Below are 13,413 nucleotides of genomic sequence, written 5' to 3' on the forward strand. Positions count from 1 at the left end.
AAGAAGGAGCAAGAGAACGAGAGAGGCAGAGCCCGTGGGCAGGCGGCACACTCAAGGTCTTGCGTGGGGAGAAACAACGCACAGAATACTTTGAACGCTGCTCCTGAGAGGCAAGCGGGCGATGTATTCGTTTATTATTAATTTACTGTTAAAGGCAGGGGTAGTCAAACTGCGGCCCTCCAGATGTCCATGGACTACAATTCCTAGGAGCCCCGGGAATTGTATATGGACATCTGGAGGGCCGCAGTTTGACTACCCCTGGTTTAGGCAAAGGCCTTGGAGTTCAAAGGACACTCTATAGAGAGGAATCCACCCCATCTGCAGGGGGCTCCTGGGAATTGTAGTCCATGGACATCTGGAGGGCCGCAGTTTGACTACCCCTGATCTAAAGGATCAAATGTTGACATAAAGGTCCAGGACAACCGCATTCAAGAAATGTTTGCCATCCGGCTTCTCTCCCTGGAAGTTTTCTGCTCCACGCTTGCAGCACACTCTGCATTAATTCTCCGTTTTTACAACTGTGCTCTTGCTTAACTGTTAAAAAGTATTTGTTTCATAAGTTTGATTCTTTTTCTGTTCACTCTGCCTCGGTCCTTCTTCATGGCTCGCCGCTGACCGAAAAGGGGCCCACAGAGGGGCCCTCCCCACTCAAACCCCAGGACAAATCATTCTCCAAAGAAAAAATCGGTATAAACTATGTGGGTGCTTAGTGGTGAGCAGAACAGAGGTCAAAAAAAGTTTTACATAAATAACCCAGAAGTTCATTAGCAGCTTCCGGAATAATAAAGTGCTGAATTTTAAACAATGCAACACTCCGAGACATCACGGTAAGGTGAGGTATCTAAATCGAATGAATGAATGAATGAATGAATGAATGAATGAATGAATGAATGAATGAATGAATGAATGAATGAATGGCTTACGTAGTTCTGGTGTTTAAAATGATTAAACACTTTATATTTTTGGAAGTTATCAGAGCCCCCCCTAGTTATCTATTTAAAACTTTTGGAATCCCTTTCAATCAAGAAACTTAACATATTCATTGACTTTTTACGAGTGATGCTGTGCGGCCAATTTGTTGCATCCGTTTTTTCGACACTACCTGGACTCCTCCCGGGCAGCCTCCATAAGTTAACGGCCACTCCGCGCGGGCAATGTGGTTAGCATACACCAGGGGTAGTCAAACTGCGGCCCTCCAGATGTCCATGGAGTACAATTCCCAGAAGCCCCTGCCAGCGAATGCTTCCCAGAAGCCCCTGCGAATGCTGGCAGGGGCTCCTGGGAATTGTAGTCCACGGACATCTGGAGGGCCGCAGTTTGACTACCCCTGGCATACACAGTATGTGGTTAGCCCACAATATTTACAACTGCCAGCTTTCTTCCTTCCGCGACTTCATTATAATGCTGCATTGTCGTTTTTTCCCTTGGTTGCATATAACGTTGGGCTCACACGAAACAAAAAGCGCATAAAAGCTAACTGATCTTTTGCAAATGCTTCCCATTTCCCCAGTGCCCCCCGCCCCGGGCAAGTGATACACAGCTCTGTGTTGCTGAAAGAGAAACAAAATTAATTTTGCTTTCAATTGTAGTCCATTGGGATGGCCAAGCGTGGCCTAACAACTGGAGAGGGAGACATTGTTGAAGGGAGGGGGGGGACACTGGGGGATAGTATTTGGACCTAATTCTATGGTTTAACCATAGAACGTTCTGTTGAAAGCCAAGATAGTCCCAAATTGTCACGGGGATGTCAGTTCCGGGCCCATGGGGAGTGATGTCACATGCTGGATCCCATGCAGTCCATTTTTCCCCCCACTGGGTGGCACTGGGGGATGCCCATAGGTGTTGGGATATTCCCAGACCACCCCCCCCCCCCGGCAATAGAGATGGAAGTCCTGATAGAATAAGAATTTCAGCTTCGGTTTTGACTTCGCATGCGCAGCCAATCAGATGAACTCATAACTTTGTCTTTATCTGAATTACTAGCTTCAAAGTCCGTTCCTAAGAACGGGCCCTGAAAGGGTCCCCTCCCCTGGCCCATGGCCAGGCAGCTTAAGGCCACAGCTCGTAGCCAAATCAAGTGGGGCGGGCGGGGTCTAGACAGCTCGTTAGGCCCTCATCAGCAGGCCCAGCATAGTAGACCAGGAGGCTCTCGTTAGCTAGCCCTCCACCACAACCCTTTGCCCAGGGCCTCTCCCCTTACCTGCTGCTGGCTCCAGGAACAGACATCTGAGAGCAAAGAGGCTAGAGTTCAGGGCCGGAGGGCGGGAGCAGCAGGGGCAGGGCCAATCAGGGCAAAGCTGGCTGCACCCCGATTGGCCCTATTCCAACTTGGACAGCCGGACACACCCCACCCGCTAGGCTGTTTCAGAAACATACAGAGGAACAACAATGGATAAGGATGATACCTATTTGTGGTTTCTCTTTCTCCCCACTTGGCAAATTGATAAAAAAGATTACACCTGCATGCAGTTCCTACAGATAATCGCCAGAAAAAACATTAATTGAAAATTCTGAAGCCGACAAAGGTGCCTAATGTCATAACAGAAATGCCATCCACTCACAGTGACGAGTGTATTGTTATGAGACAATGCAGCTGCAGAAATGGAAATTTTTCCATGGAGAAATCAGGCACAGGAAGATCTTCTGCTCCACATCCCTTTTGTTCACAGAAAATTTTTGAGTAGGCTTGCACCTCATTTCCCCACAGCCATACTGGCTTCGGGGCCGTTCTGAGCTGAGTGAGGGTCCACTCACCATTACAGCGACTTAAAACTACCCTGCACCGTGCTCACCTTCTTCAGGAGAAGACCAGCCTCCCTGGGAAGGATAAGAATGCAAAAAGACCATCATATCTAGTCAATAGAACAACATGTAATCTTAGAATGGCCCTAACATCTTTGCGGCTTGAAACAATGCCATCAGACATGCTCTCTGGGGCGATATCTCCGAATACCCACAGCCCAACGCTTGTGGAAATCCTTCTGTGGAGGACTTGCCCCACTATGTTTTGGCTTTTCCCCCAGGGGCAAATTCCTTGCCAAGTTATTACCAAACTCACACCCTATTTCTGATTTTGACAAAGTCACCTATCTGTTATCAGATGTGGACCCCTATATCTCACATAGGGTGTCACTTTTCGCTCTGGCTGCCGGGAAGATCCTACCTAAAGCATTTTTACAGGGGCCTCCACCTTGATACACCATTTCATCCCTCTTGTTGTAACTCAGTAGTCCGTGTTTACAATTTTATGTATGCAATATGGGAGAAATATTGTTTCATTCGTATTTGTACCGTATTGTTTTAATTGTGCTTTGTAATGGCCTTTGGCTACACGCAATAAATGTTATCGTATCGTATCGAAAAGAGGAAGGCAGAAGGAAAAGAGGAAGCGGCAAGAGGGGGGTGGAAGGGTTCGATCAAGGAATTGGAGTGTACGCTATCCTTTCCTCTATACCTCTTTGATAATTAGGGGAGGGATGGGATTTTTAGCCGTCATGTTAGTAGATTGATGTTTTAATGGGAATTTTAATGGGATTAGTTGTTGTGACCCGCCTCAAGCCTATCGGGAGAGGCGGGAAATAAATCTAATAGTAGTAGTAGTAGTAGTAGTAGTAGTAGTAGTAGTAGTAGTAGTAGTAGTAGTAGTAGTAGTAATAGTAATAGTAATAGTAATAGTAATAGTAATAGTAATAATAAAAAAGGGAGCCACCGTCCTCAGCCTGCAGCAGCTGAGCTGGGCTGTGATCAGACCTTCTGAAGGTCATTAATCTACAAGGCTGCCATGAATTGGAGGGGACCTGACAGCGCTTGAGAAGCACACCAGTGCCCAAGAGAGGAGAGACACGGAGACAACACAAATCCACCCTCCCTGACCACACACACCAAGGAAACAGTGGCCGGCTGGTTAGTCACAGCAGAGGGAAAGCCGTCTTGTAGCCTCGAATCCGGCAAAGAGAAACCTCGCAAAAACGGCAGTTCCCGTTTGCAACACAAGATGGTGCTAAGGCCCCGGAGAGAGAAAGGCTTATGGGTCAAACAGGAGTGGCACAGCTGTCCCCCAAACTGAAGAGTTCCCTTCTCCGGCCTGCTGGGTTTCCCATCTGATCTTTGCAGGAACGGGACCCAAAGTTCCAGGTATGCTCAAGGGCTCAAAAGCCGAACCATTTCAAGTGCGAGTCCGAACCGCTCGCGCCCGTCATCTGCCAGGGGATTAACGACACTGAATTAACCGAGGCGCCGACCTTACTCCGAGGAAATCTGTTCAGAGGTTCGTTGCTCTGAGTTCCTCGGCTCCTGTTGAGAGCTGGATAATTAGCCCAGCGAGCGGCTGTGTCTATGCCCTCTTAATTGCCTGCCTTTGCGCACACCAACCCAAATTGCACGTTCGCATACAAAGGTGCGTGGCAGAAGCCCGGCGAGTGAAAGGAAGCCGCTCCAAGCCGGGGCAGCTGGGAGAAAGGAACTTTTGTCCTTTCCTTAGTGCCAGATTGAGTGGGCAGGCAGAGAGGAAGTCCAGGGCCCCCATCTCATTGTTGTTCTTTTACTGGCAGCGGTTCACAATGGTAGCTTTTGCTAATCTCTGACCCACGGGCCCCCAACAAGGTGCCCATGGGCACCATGGCACTCACAGACACTTCTTCTTGGTGCCCGCCAAGTATTCATAGAAAACGGGTGGAGCCTCTGGCCGAGCAAGGCTTCTGACTGTTCACGGGAGATTTGATGTGCAATTTTAAAATTATTATTGTTGTTGTTGCTTTGGTTGCAGCTGCCATGCAAGTGTGGCTGAGCACAAGCAGTGGCAATCATTTAGGGGCTGGCTTCACCTCCTGCGGCGGCCATCTTGCAGTCGGGCCCACTGTAGGAGGTCAGCTTTGCCAAGGCGTCCACAGGTTCCTCTAGGTTGGGGACCCCAGCTCTGCCGGGCCTCAGGAGACATCCAACCACAGAGAATGGAACGGGAGCCGAATTCTCTTTGCAGATGTCAAATCCAAGCTCTTGTTCAGTCATTGGTTGCTTTAGAAAGCCCAACAGATTCAGAGTCATAGAATCATAGAGTTGGAAGGGGCCATACAGGCCATCTAGTCCAACCCCCTGCTCAACGCAGGATCAGCCCAAAGCATCCTAAAGATTGCCACAATTTAAGCAGAACTGCATGGTGAACACGCAACCATTTACGTGAAAGGAAGACAACCCTGGATGTAAAAAGTTTATGCAGACAGGGTTTTTATTTAATTGTTTTGTTGACGCCACGTGTGTGTGTGTGGGGGGGGAAGCTAGATTTCCTTTCAGCCAGATATGGCAAATATACAGGTCTTCAGTTCTGCATTGCTTAGAATCATAGAGTAGGAAGGGACCTCCTGGGTCATCTAGTCCAACCTCCTGCACTATGCAGGACACTCACCACCCACTCACTCATCCACTGTCATCTGCCACCCCCTTGAGCCTTCACAGAATCAGCCTCTCCGTCAGATGGCTCTCCAGCCTCTGTTTAAAAATCTCCAAAGATGGAGAAGCCACCACCTCCCGAGGAAGCCTGTTCCACGAAGAAACCGCTCTGACTGTCAGGAACGTCTTCCGGATGTTTAGGCAGAATTTAGAACCATAGAGTTGGAAGGGTCCTCCTGGGTCATCTAGTCCAAGCCCCTCCAAAGATGGAGGACCCCCCACCTCCCGAGTAAGCCTAACTGTCAGGAAGTCATTTCTCTCCTCCCTTTACCATTCTTAGCCTTTTGCCTGGACCCCAGTTAATATCTTAACAGACAAGATTCACATCTCTGCCTCTTGTCGCAGATGAATCATCATGCATTACCCTTAAAGGACTGGATATTTACGTCAGTGTGGAAAGAGAATGGCTGGTTTCTCTTTAAGTGTGCATGACAAGACTCTCGGGAAAATCTTCCATGCAGTTCCGCCTGTTTAATTAAGATCACTCGCTCTTAGTTGATAAGGCCAGGAACTACACACCCTTCTCCCGTCACACACGCTAGCTTGGCATTTAGATGGAACTTAAGTGTAGCAACAAAATTACGTTTGACTGAAGTCTGCAACTGCACAGATAGTATGTTCTTCTTTATGCATCTTCAAACCCATCCCACCACTGCACCGGCCAGCTGCCTACGCATGCTCACTGTCAATGAAGAGAAGAACCATCAAAATTTAGAATCATAGAGTTGGAAGGGATCTCCTGGGTCATCTAGTCCAACCCTATGCAGGACCCTCCCAACCCTCTCGCTCATCCCCTGTCACCTGCCACCCCCTTGAGCCTTCACAGAATCAGCCTCTCCGTCAGAGGCCTCTCCAGCCTCTGTTTAAAATTTTCCAATGATGGAGGACCCACCACCTCCCGAGGAAGCCTGTTCCACTGAGAGCCCACTCCAACCATCAGGAATGATAGAATCAGAGTTGGAATGGACTTCCTGGGTCATCTAGTCCAACCCTCTGCAGGACACACACATCCCTCTCTCTCCTCCACTGTAACCTGGCTGGAAGAGCAGATGAAAAAGAACTGGGGCCTGATCTTACCAGCCATCTCTCCTCTATCAAGATTGCTGGTTCCTCCTAAGCAGCCAGCATGCTCGGCTCCCGAGCAAGGAAATGTAACAAATTATCTCATTAGTTTCTGAAATGGTTTTCATTAGCCATATCCTTTGTGAGCCTCCAAACATGCAAAAGGTCATTCCTTGAGATCACATGCCTCAGTTCGGCTGCCAGGCCTTTTAGGCACCTGAACACACAAGCGCAGGATGCAGAGGGGGAGAGAGAGTATACTCCCAATCTTCAGGGCATCTGCCCCAATTCAGGGGAATGAGCAGCTGCCTCCCTCGATTTTTAAGAGTTTCATGCTTACCTTTCAGACCATATGTACTACAAACTCAAAATCAACTCAGGAAGTCCAACTAGTGCAGAATGCCATGGTTTTGACTAACTGTGGGAGTTCGATGGAGCATGCATGTTACCCCCATTCTGACGGAACCTACACTGGTTGCCTATTTGTTGACACGCTGAATTTAAGATATGGTCTCTCCACGGTCTTGGCCCCGCTAACTTATGGCTCAGCTTCTCTCCCTCTGCTCCGCCACAACAACTCTGCTCACTCCACAGGTGCCCACCTGCCAATGGGCCAAATCAGCAAAAGTTTTCTCCGTCATGAGTCCCACTTTAGGGAACGGCCTGTCTGATGATTTTAAGCCGGCTCCCTTTTGCCTGGCCTTCCAGAAACTTTGCAAAATTGAACTGTTCGAAAGCGCTTTTCTTGCCTAGATTAAGAAGACTGCACAATACAAAATGGCTTCTTAAGCTTATTTGGACTTGTAGCCTTTACTCCTGGGTATAACGTACCATAAGCAGGATTCTATTATGTAATTTCTGGACCACATATTAATCTTTAACACTTAGTTGCTCTTATAATATTTGAGCAGTGGCCTCCTGGGCGGAGCCGGTCCGGAAACAGAGGCCGGACCGCCCCCCCAATGAACCTGGTGAGGGGCAGTCTGGCATGATTGGGGCCAGTCTGCCCCTGACTGTCGCTGGGAGAGGAGATCAGTAGGGCCGGGGGGGGGGGGGAGGAGAAGTTAGTTCCCTGGCCCGAAAATGCCCGATGAGACTTGGAGACTTTGGGGGCAAGGAGGGCTGCCGGGAAGGTGGGGGGGAACAGAGTTCCCACCACCAGTCCCCCCTGCCCTGAAAAGGCCTTCCGTGGCCTTTCCAAGGCTTGGCGGGCGTTTTCAGGGCAGGGGGCAGTCCTGGAGGGAACTCCATGCCTCCTCCCCACCCCGAAAAGGCCCGCAGACCCTTGGACAGGCCGCAGCCAGCCTTTTCGGAGCAGGGGGGAGGGCTGGCGGGAGGGCTGCCCAGGGGGGAAGGGGATGCTAGTGCCCATTGTATTTACAGATGCAATGGGCTTTAAATCTAGTCTAGTACTGATATAATGTTTCAGCTCTTTCTGGTTGGCTCCAGATCTCAAAATTCCTAATGCATCCGTCACCGAATGTGCCATTTTGTTGACTGTACTGTGTGTAATCCGCCTAGAATCCACATGAGACAGGCAGACTATCGATAAGGTACATAAAGAAAAATTAATTCGGAGGCTTTTTATCAAAGGCTCCAAGCCGGCTTACTCCAAGTCGTTTCATTCATACTTTCTTCATACCCGCGGAGCAGTAACCCAGCTTCTGATTTCCGCTTTGCCACTCACAGTAGTCTTTAAAGTCAACTCTGTGAGCTGCTGAAGCAGACAACCACAGCCATGGCCTTCCCCATCTGCTTCCCTCACATACGTCGCTCTTCCTGCTGTGACGCCACTCGTAAGAAGTGGGAAGAGAGGGGGAACAGAGATCGAGCGGTCGGGAGAAAATAGGCGAGCTGCATCATGACTACCTGGTTTCTGAAACCAGCTATGGATTTTAAAGAGTTTGTATGCATTAAGTGCTGACGTGAGAATGACTTTTGAATACATCAGTACCTCCAAGATAACAAAATTCAGTTCTGGGTAGCCTTGAGATACATTGAAACAGATTTCCTCATGCAGATGTCCGAGGAGAGAGTCAATTGCCAGAAAGGGCTAATTAGAGTCAAACCGCATAAATAACTGAACAAGAACTATACGCAGGGGTGGCCACACTGTGGCTCTCTAGATTTCCACGGACTACAATTCCCATGAGCCCCTGCCAGTGCTTGCAATTCGTGGGAATTGTCATCCATGGTCACCTGGAGAGCCACAGTTTAGCCACCCCTGAACTATAGCTTCTCACATCTGTTTGGGAGCTCCTGTATTTGTATGCTACTTTACAGCCATCCAAAGACCTTACCAACTACCTTAATTCAATTTCGGCTATTATAGAGGAGAGCGACGAAGATGATCTGGGGCCAAGGGACCAAGCCCTATGAAGATAGGTTGAGGGACTTGGGAATGTTCAGCCTGGAGAAAAGGGGGTTGAGAGGGGACATGATAGCCCTCTTTAAGTATTTGAAAGGTTGTCACTTGGAGGAGGGCAGGAGGCTGTTTCTGTGGGCTGCAGAGGAGAGGACACGCAGTAATGGGTTTAAACTTCAAGTACAACGATATAGGCTAGATATCAGGGAAAAAAATTTCACAGTCAGAGTAGTTCAGCAGTGGAATAGGCTGCCTAAGGAGGTGGGGAGCTCCCCCTCACTGGCAGTCTTCAAGCAAAGGTTGGATACACACTTTTCTTGGATGCTTTAGGATGCTTTGGGCTGATCCTGCGTAGAGCAGGGGGTTGGACTAGATGGCCTCTATGGCCCCTTCCAACTCTATGATTCTATGATTCTATGATTCTAAAAGTGCTATTGGACTATTTTTCTTATAACTGACAAAGTATGCTCGCACACAAAGGCTTAATCCTTACCATTGGTGACTCTAATATTTCTGAAAAGCCACTATGGACAGAGCGCTGTTCAGAACATGTCTGACCTGCACTTCCACCTGCATGGACCAATCCAGGCATGACCAGCAAAGCTTGGCACTCCCGGATTGGTCTGCCTCTAGAAGCCGGCTGGGAGGTGCTCAGCCAGCCTCGTGGCTAGATGCTGCCTGGCCGACGAGGAGGGCGCTCCTGCAGAGACATATCTTCGCCGCCAATTGACCGGCCGCCAGCAGCTGCAGCGGGCTGACCAGCAGCACAGCCATCGCCCCAGCCAACAGTGGAGCTACCGGCTTGGCTGCCACGTGCCAGCCCGACTGGCTGCAGGGCTGTCACCCCAGCCGTCAGCACAATGACCCGCTCGACCGCCGCACACCCCGTCGCCCAGCTGCTGAGCTGTCGGCCTTGCCACAAGCCATAACGGTAGGTTGGGTGGTGGCGGCCCCTCTGGGGGCACCCACCACTAGCGCCTCTTGCATTCCTGGATGCAACGGGCTTTCAGACTAGTACCTTGAATAGAAAATTCTGGTTGTTCTCAAAGGTAGCCCTGGGCTCCAACCCCATCTAGTCGGAGGTATTTCAGGAAAGCCCCCAGCTGTCACTGAAACATGACTTCCTGAGCCCCAAACAGAGAGACCAACAGAATCCTTGATGTGGCCTACATATAAACTCTTAAGTTTACTGTACATTTTCAGATGCGTAAATGTATTGTGGTTGCCCTGGAATGGTGTAGACTGGTGCAGAATGGTGCTGATCAAACACGATGGCCCTCTGGGCTTTTGACGGTACCTTATCATCTGTTATGGAGTAGATTCCCTGATCTTGTTTGGAGGTCACTTTGGGGACGCAACGCTTGTCAGCTATCGGCTTACAAGCAAGCTGAAGCAGGAAACCTGCTAGCCTGGCAGTAATATTCTATGTACCTGTCCATGCAGCAGTCTGGCCAGGCCACATTTGGGGCTGGATTGTTTGTTTGTTTTTAAGTTAACAGAACATCGGCTGGGTTTCTTGGGTGTGCGCTTGGCCATTCATCACACGCCGTAGTAATGTTGTGCCACCTTCAGCAGAATCTTTTGGTCACGTAACTGGCGGAGTGGGAAAGACCTGCCGTGTCCTGAACCTCACAGCTAAGATGGGAAAGTCTACAAAAACCACTAAGTACATGCCTCAATCACGAAAACGTCCTACGGTGGTTGGATTCAGCCACTTGACGGGGAGGGCGAGCAGACAAGGACAGAATACGGAGAGAAGCGGAGGTTTGGCTGGGCCTTTCACCAGGGTATCGTCTACCTTGTTGACGGACGGCTGTGCTGTTTTTGTGTCCCTGAAACTCTTGTGGCTTTGTTAGCTTCCTCGAGTCTGAGGATATAATAAATATAAATATTTCAAATAAAATTAAGGAATTCAAACTGTATGAAAAAACAAGACGAATCTGGGTGTCCACAAATATCATTGCCTTTGGGGACTGCAACATGCTGACAGCGATTGCAAATGGCGTGTTTCCTCTTGGGGAGAACAAATTATTACAGTGGTGCCGCTTGCCAGGGTGTCTTTTACCGGAAGACGCGGCGCATCGTGGTTGCTGTCGCCCACCAATGCATGCACAGACTGGAGGTGGCTCTTTCTTTAGAAGACGGCCTTGGTGGAGCCAGGGACCAAAGAGGTGTCCCTTGTTTAGGGCAAGAAACGTGTGTACTAAAGCCTCCCTGGCTGCTAAGAACCACTGCTGAGGGTTTTTGGAAAGAACCCAAAAACACAAATACCTGAGCAGACAAGATGGATGAAGTTGATTACTCCCAGCTTTTCCCCCCAGGTTTCTAGATGCATCGTTGGCCTTGACAATGTCAAGGCAAAGGACTAGTTGAGGTCTTATCCCCCCCCCTCCCAATAGCTCCCCCTCTCCCCTCAATAGCTCTCTTGCATCTAGGTAGGATCTATGACCACTTGGAAGCATAGAAGCATAGATTTGGAAGGAACCTCCAGCGTCATCTAGTCCAATACCCTGCACAAAACAGGAACTCGGAACGACCTGCCCACCCACAGTGACCCCAACACTTCATGCCCAAGTGGTCCCCCTACCACCAACAACGATCTCCAGAATCCAGCCTGGCCTGGAGGGAATTCGTTCTAACAATGTGACAAAAAGTAACCAGAGATGCAGATTACATTAAAACAATGACATTGTCTCCTGCCAACAGTCTACAGCAGCTTAAGAACATAAAAGGGATACCAGAAGAGCCCTGCTGGGCCAGACCAGGGAGGGTCCACCTAGTCCAGCATCCCACCTCACACGGTGGCCCAAAAGTTCCTCTGGAGGGCCAACAAAAGAGCATCTGGATCTGGGATTCAGAGATTAGCTTTCTCTGAGAATGGAAGTTCAGTCACCATGGCTAGTAGACACTGATAAACCTCTTCTCCATGAATCTATCTAGTCTCCGTTTAAAGCTGGTCCTTCCTGTGACCATCACTCTATCTTCTGGCAGCGAATTCCACATTTTAATCACTCTCCGCATTTTAATCAGCACAAGGCCAAAAGCTCTGCTTTCGTCAATGAACTAGCAATAGTATATCAAGATCCTCCCAAGTTTCAACGCCAAAGCATTTCTTCCTTTACTTGCAAGTGAGTTGCTACATCAACAGATCTCCAGTTTTTGGAACTGGAACACTTACTCGCTCTTTCAGGACCAGCTTGCCAAGAAACTCCGAGCTGCTATCCCCTGCCCCACAATAAACCATAAAACACAAGACCCTCGCATCAGGGAGCACTGGACAAGTCCACATTTCATTTGTCATGTTTTTCACTTAAGCACGTGGAGAGCCAGCTAGGTGTAGTGGTTGGGAGCGCCAACTTCTAATCTGGCGAGCTGGGTTGGATTCCCCGCTCCTCCACAGACAGACAGCTAGGTGACCTTGGACTTGTCACAGCCCTGATAGAGCTGTTTTGACCGAGCAGTAAACTCTCTCTCTCTCAGCCCTACCTTCCACACAGGGTGTCTATTGTGGGGAGAGGAAAGGAAAGGTGATTGTAAGCCGCTTTGAGACTCCTTCGAGTAGAGAAAAGCGGCATCTAAGAACCAACTCTTCTTCTTCTTCAGTAATCTCAGGGCTCTCTCAGCCTCCCCTCCCTCACAGGGTGTCTGTGGTGGGGAGAGGGAAGGGAAGGTGATTGTAAGCTGCTTTGAGACTCCTTCAGGTAGAGAAAAGCAGCATATAAGAACCAACTCTTCTTCTTCAGTAATCTCAGGGCTCTCTCAGCCTCACCCACCTCACAGGCCGTCTGTTGTGGGGAGAGGAATGGGAAGGTGATTGTAAGCGGCTTTGAGACTCCTTCGGGAACAGAAAAGCGACATATAAGAACCAACTCTTCTTCTGATTTACTGAGCAACAGTCATCTTGCACCTCACGACGACGCAAATCATCAAGCTCCCCAAAGCCTTTTCTTCCAGCTCGCCCTGCTCCATCTCTTCCCTCCAGGACTTGAGACCCTCTCGTGAGAGAATCAAACGCCTCTCGTGCATCCTGGCCCACAGTTAAGGAACCGCTGCTTTACATGCTCCTGTTCGGCCAGCGGCTATCACTCAATCCCGTCAAGAAGGTGCCCCAAGTCAGAACTACCGAGCTCACTTAACGCACTTAGTTACGGGCATCTATCGACTCGTTTGTCGAGAATTGGGTCCTGCTTTGGACAAAGACGTACGCTATCAGCTCCCCTTTTAATTATAGCCTTGACAACTGCGTTGCCGGCCAGCTGAGTGGCGTGCGGGAATAAGGAGCGGGGCGATTCGCTGTACAAATGACTCAGGGCAGCTTTCGGGAGGCGAGAAGAGTAGATGGCCTTGTCCAAGCAGGGAGATAGTCATCAGGCTCATTTAGCACTGTGTCACTAACTGCCGGCAGATTCTCGGCATCAAATAAATCCGAAGCCCCTGACAACAGCAAGAGAAAGCTCGGAAGAGAGGGAAAACGCCCTGCAGTGTGCAGGAGGAGCAGCGATTATACAGGCACGGATTATTGGGCTGTTCATGTCAGAAGC

General features: G+C 49.5%; 1 protein-coding gene across 3 annotated transcripts in view; it reads right to left on the reverse strand.

The window, feature by feature from the left end:
- Nucleotides 1-13,413, reverse strand: part of MECP2 (methyl-CpG binding protein 2) — an 80,674-nt gene that overhangs the window by 27,809 nt on the left and 39,452 nt on the right. Inside the window, exon 2 of one of the 3 annotated variants that reach the window (XM_077329703.1) lies at nt 10,671-10,739. The exons of the other annotated variants lie outside the window; for them this stretch is intronic. Coding sequence (XP_077185818.1) covers nt 10,671-10,739 — 69 coding nt within the window. The remainder of the gene's footprint in view (nt 1-10,670; nt 10,740-13,413) is intronic. 3 annotated transcript variants of the gene reach the window in all.

The sequence above is a fragment of the Paroedura picta genome, chromosome 3, assembly GCF_049243985.1.
Source record: "Paroedura picta isolate Pp20150507F chromosome 3, Ppicta_v3.0, whole genome shotgun sequence".
NCBI classification, from domain to species: Eukaryota; Metazoa; Chordata; class Lepidosauria; order Squamata; family Gekkonidae; genus Paroedura; species Paroedura picta.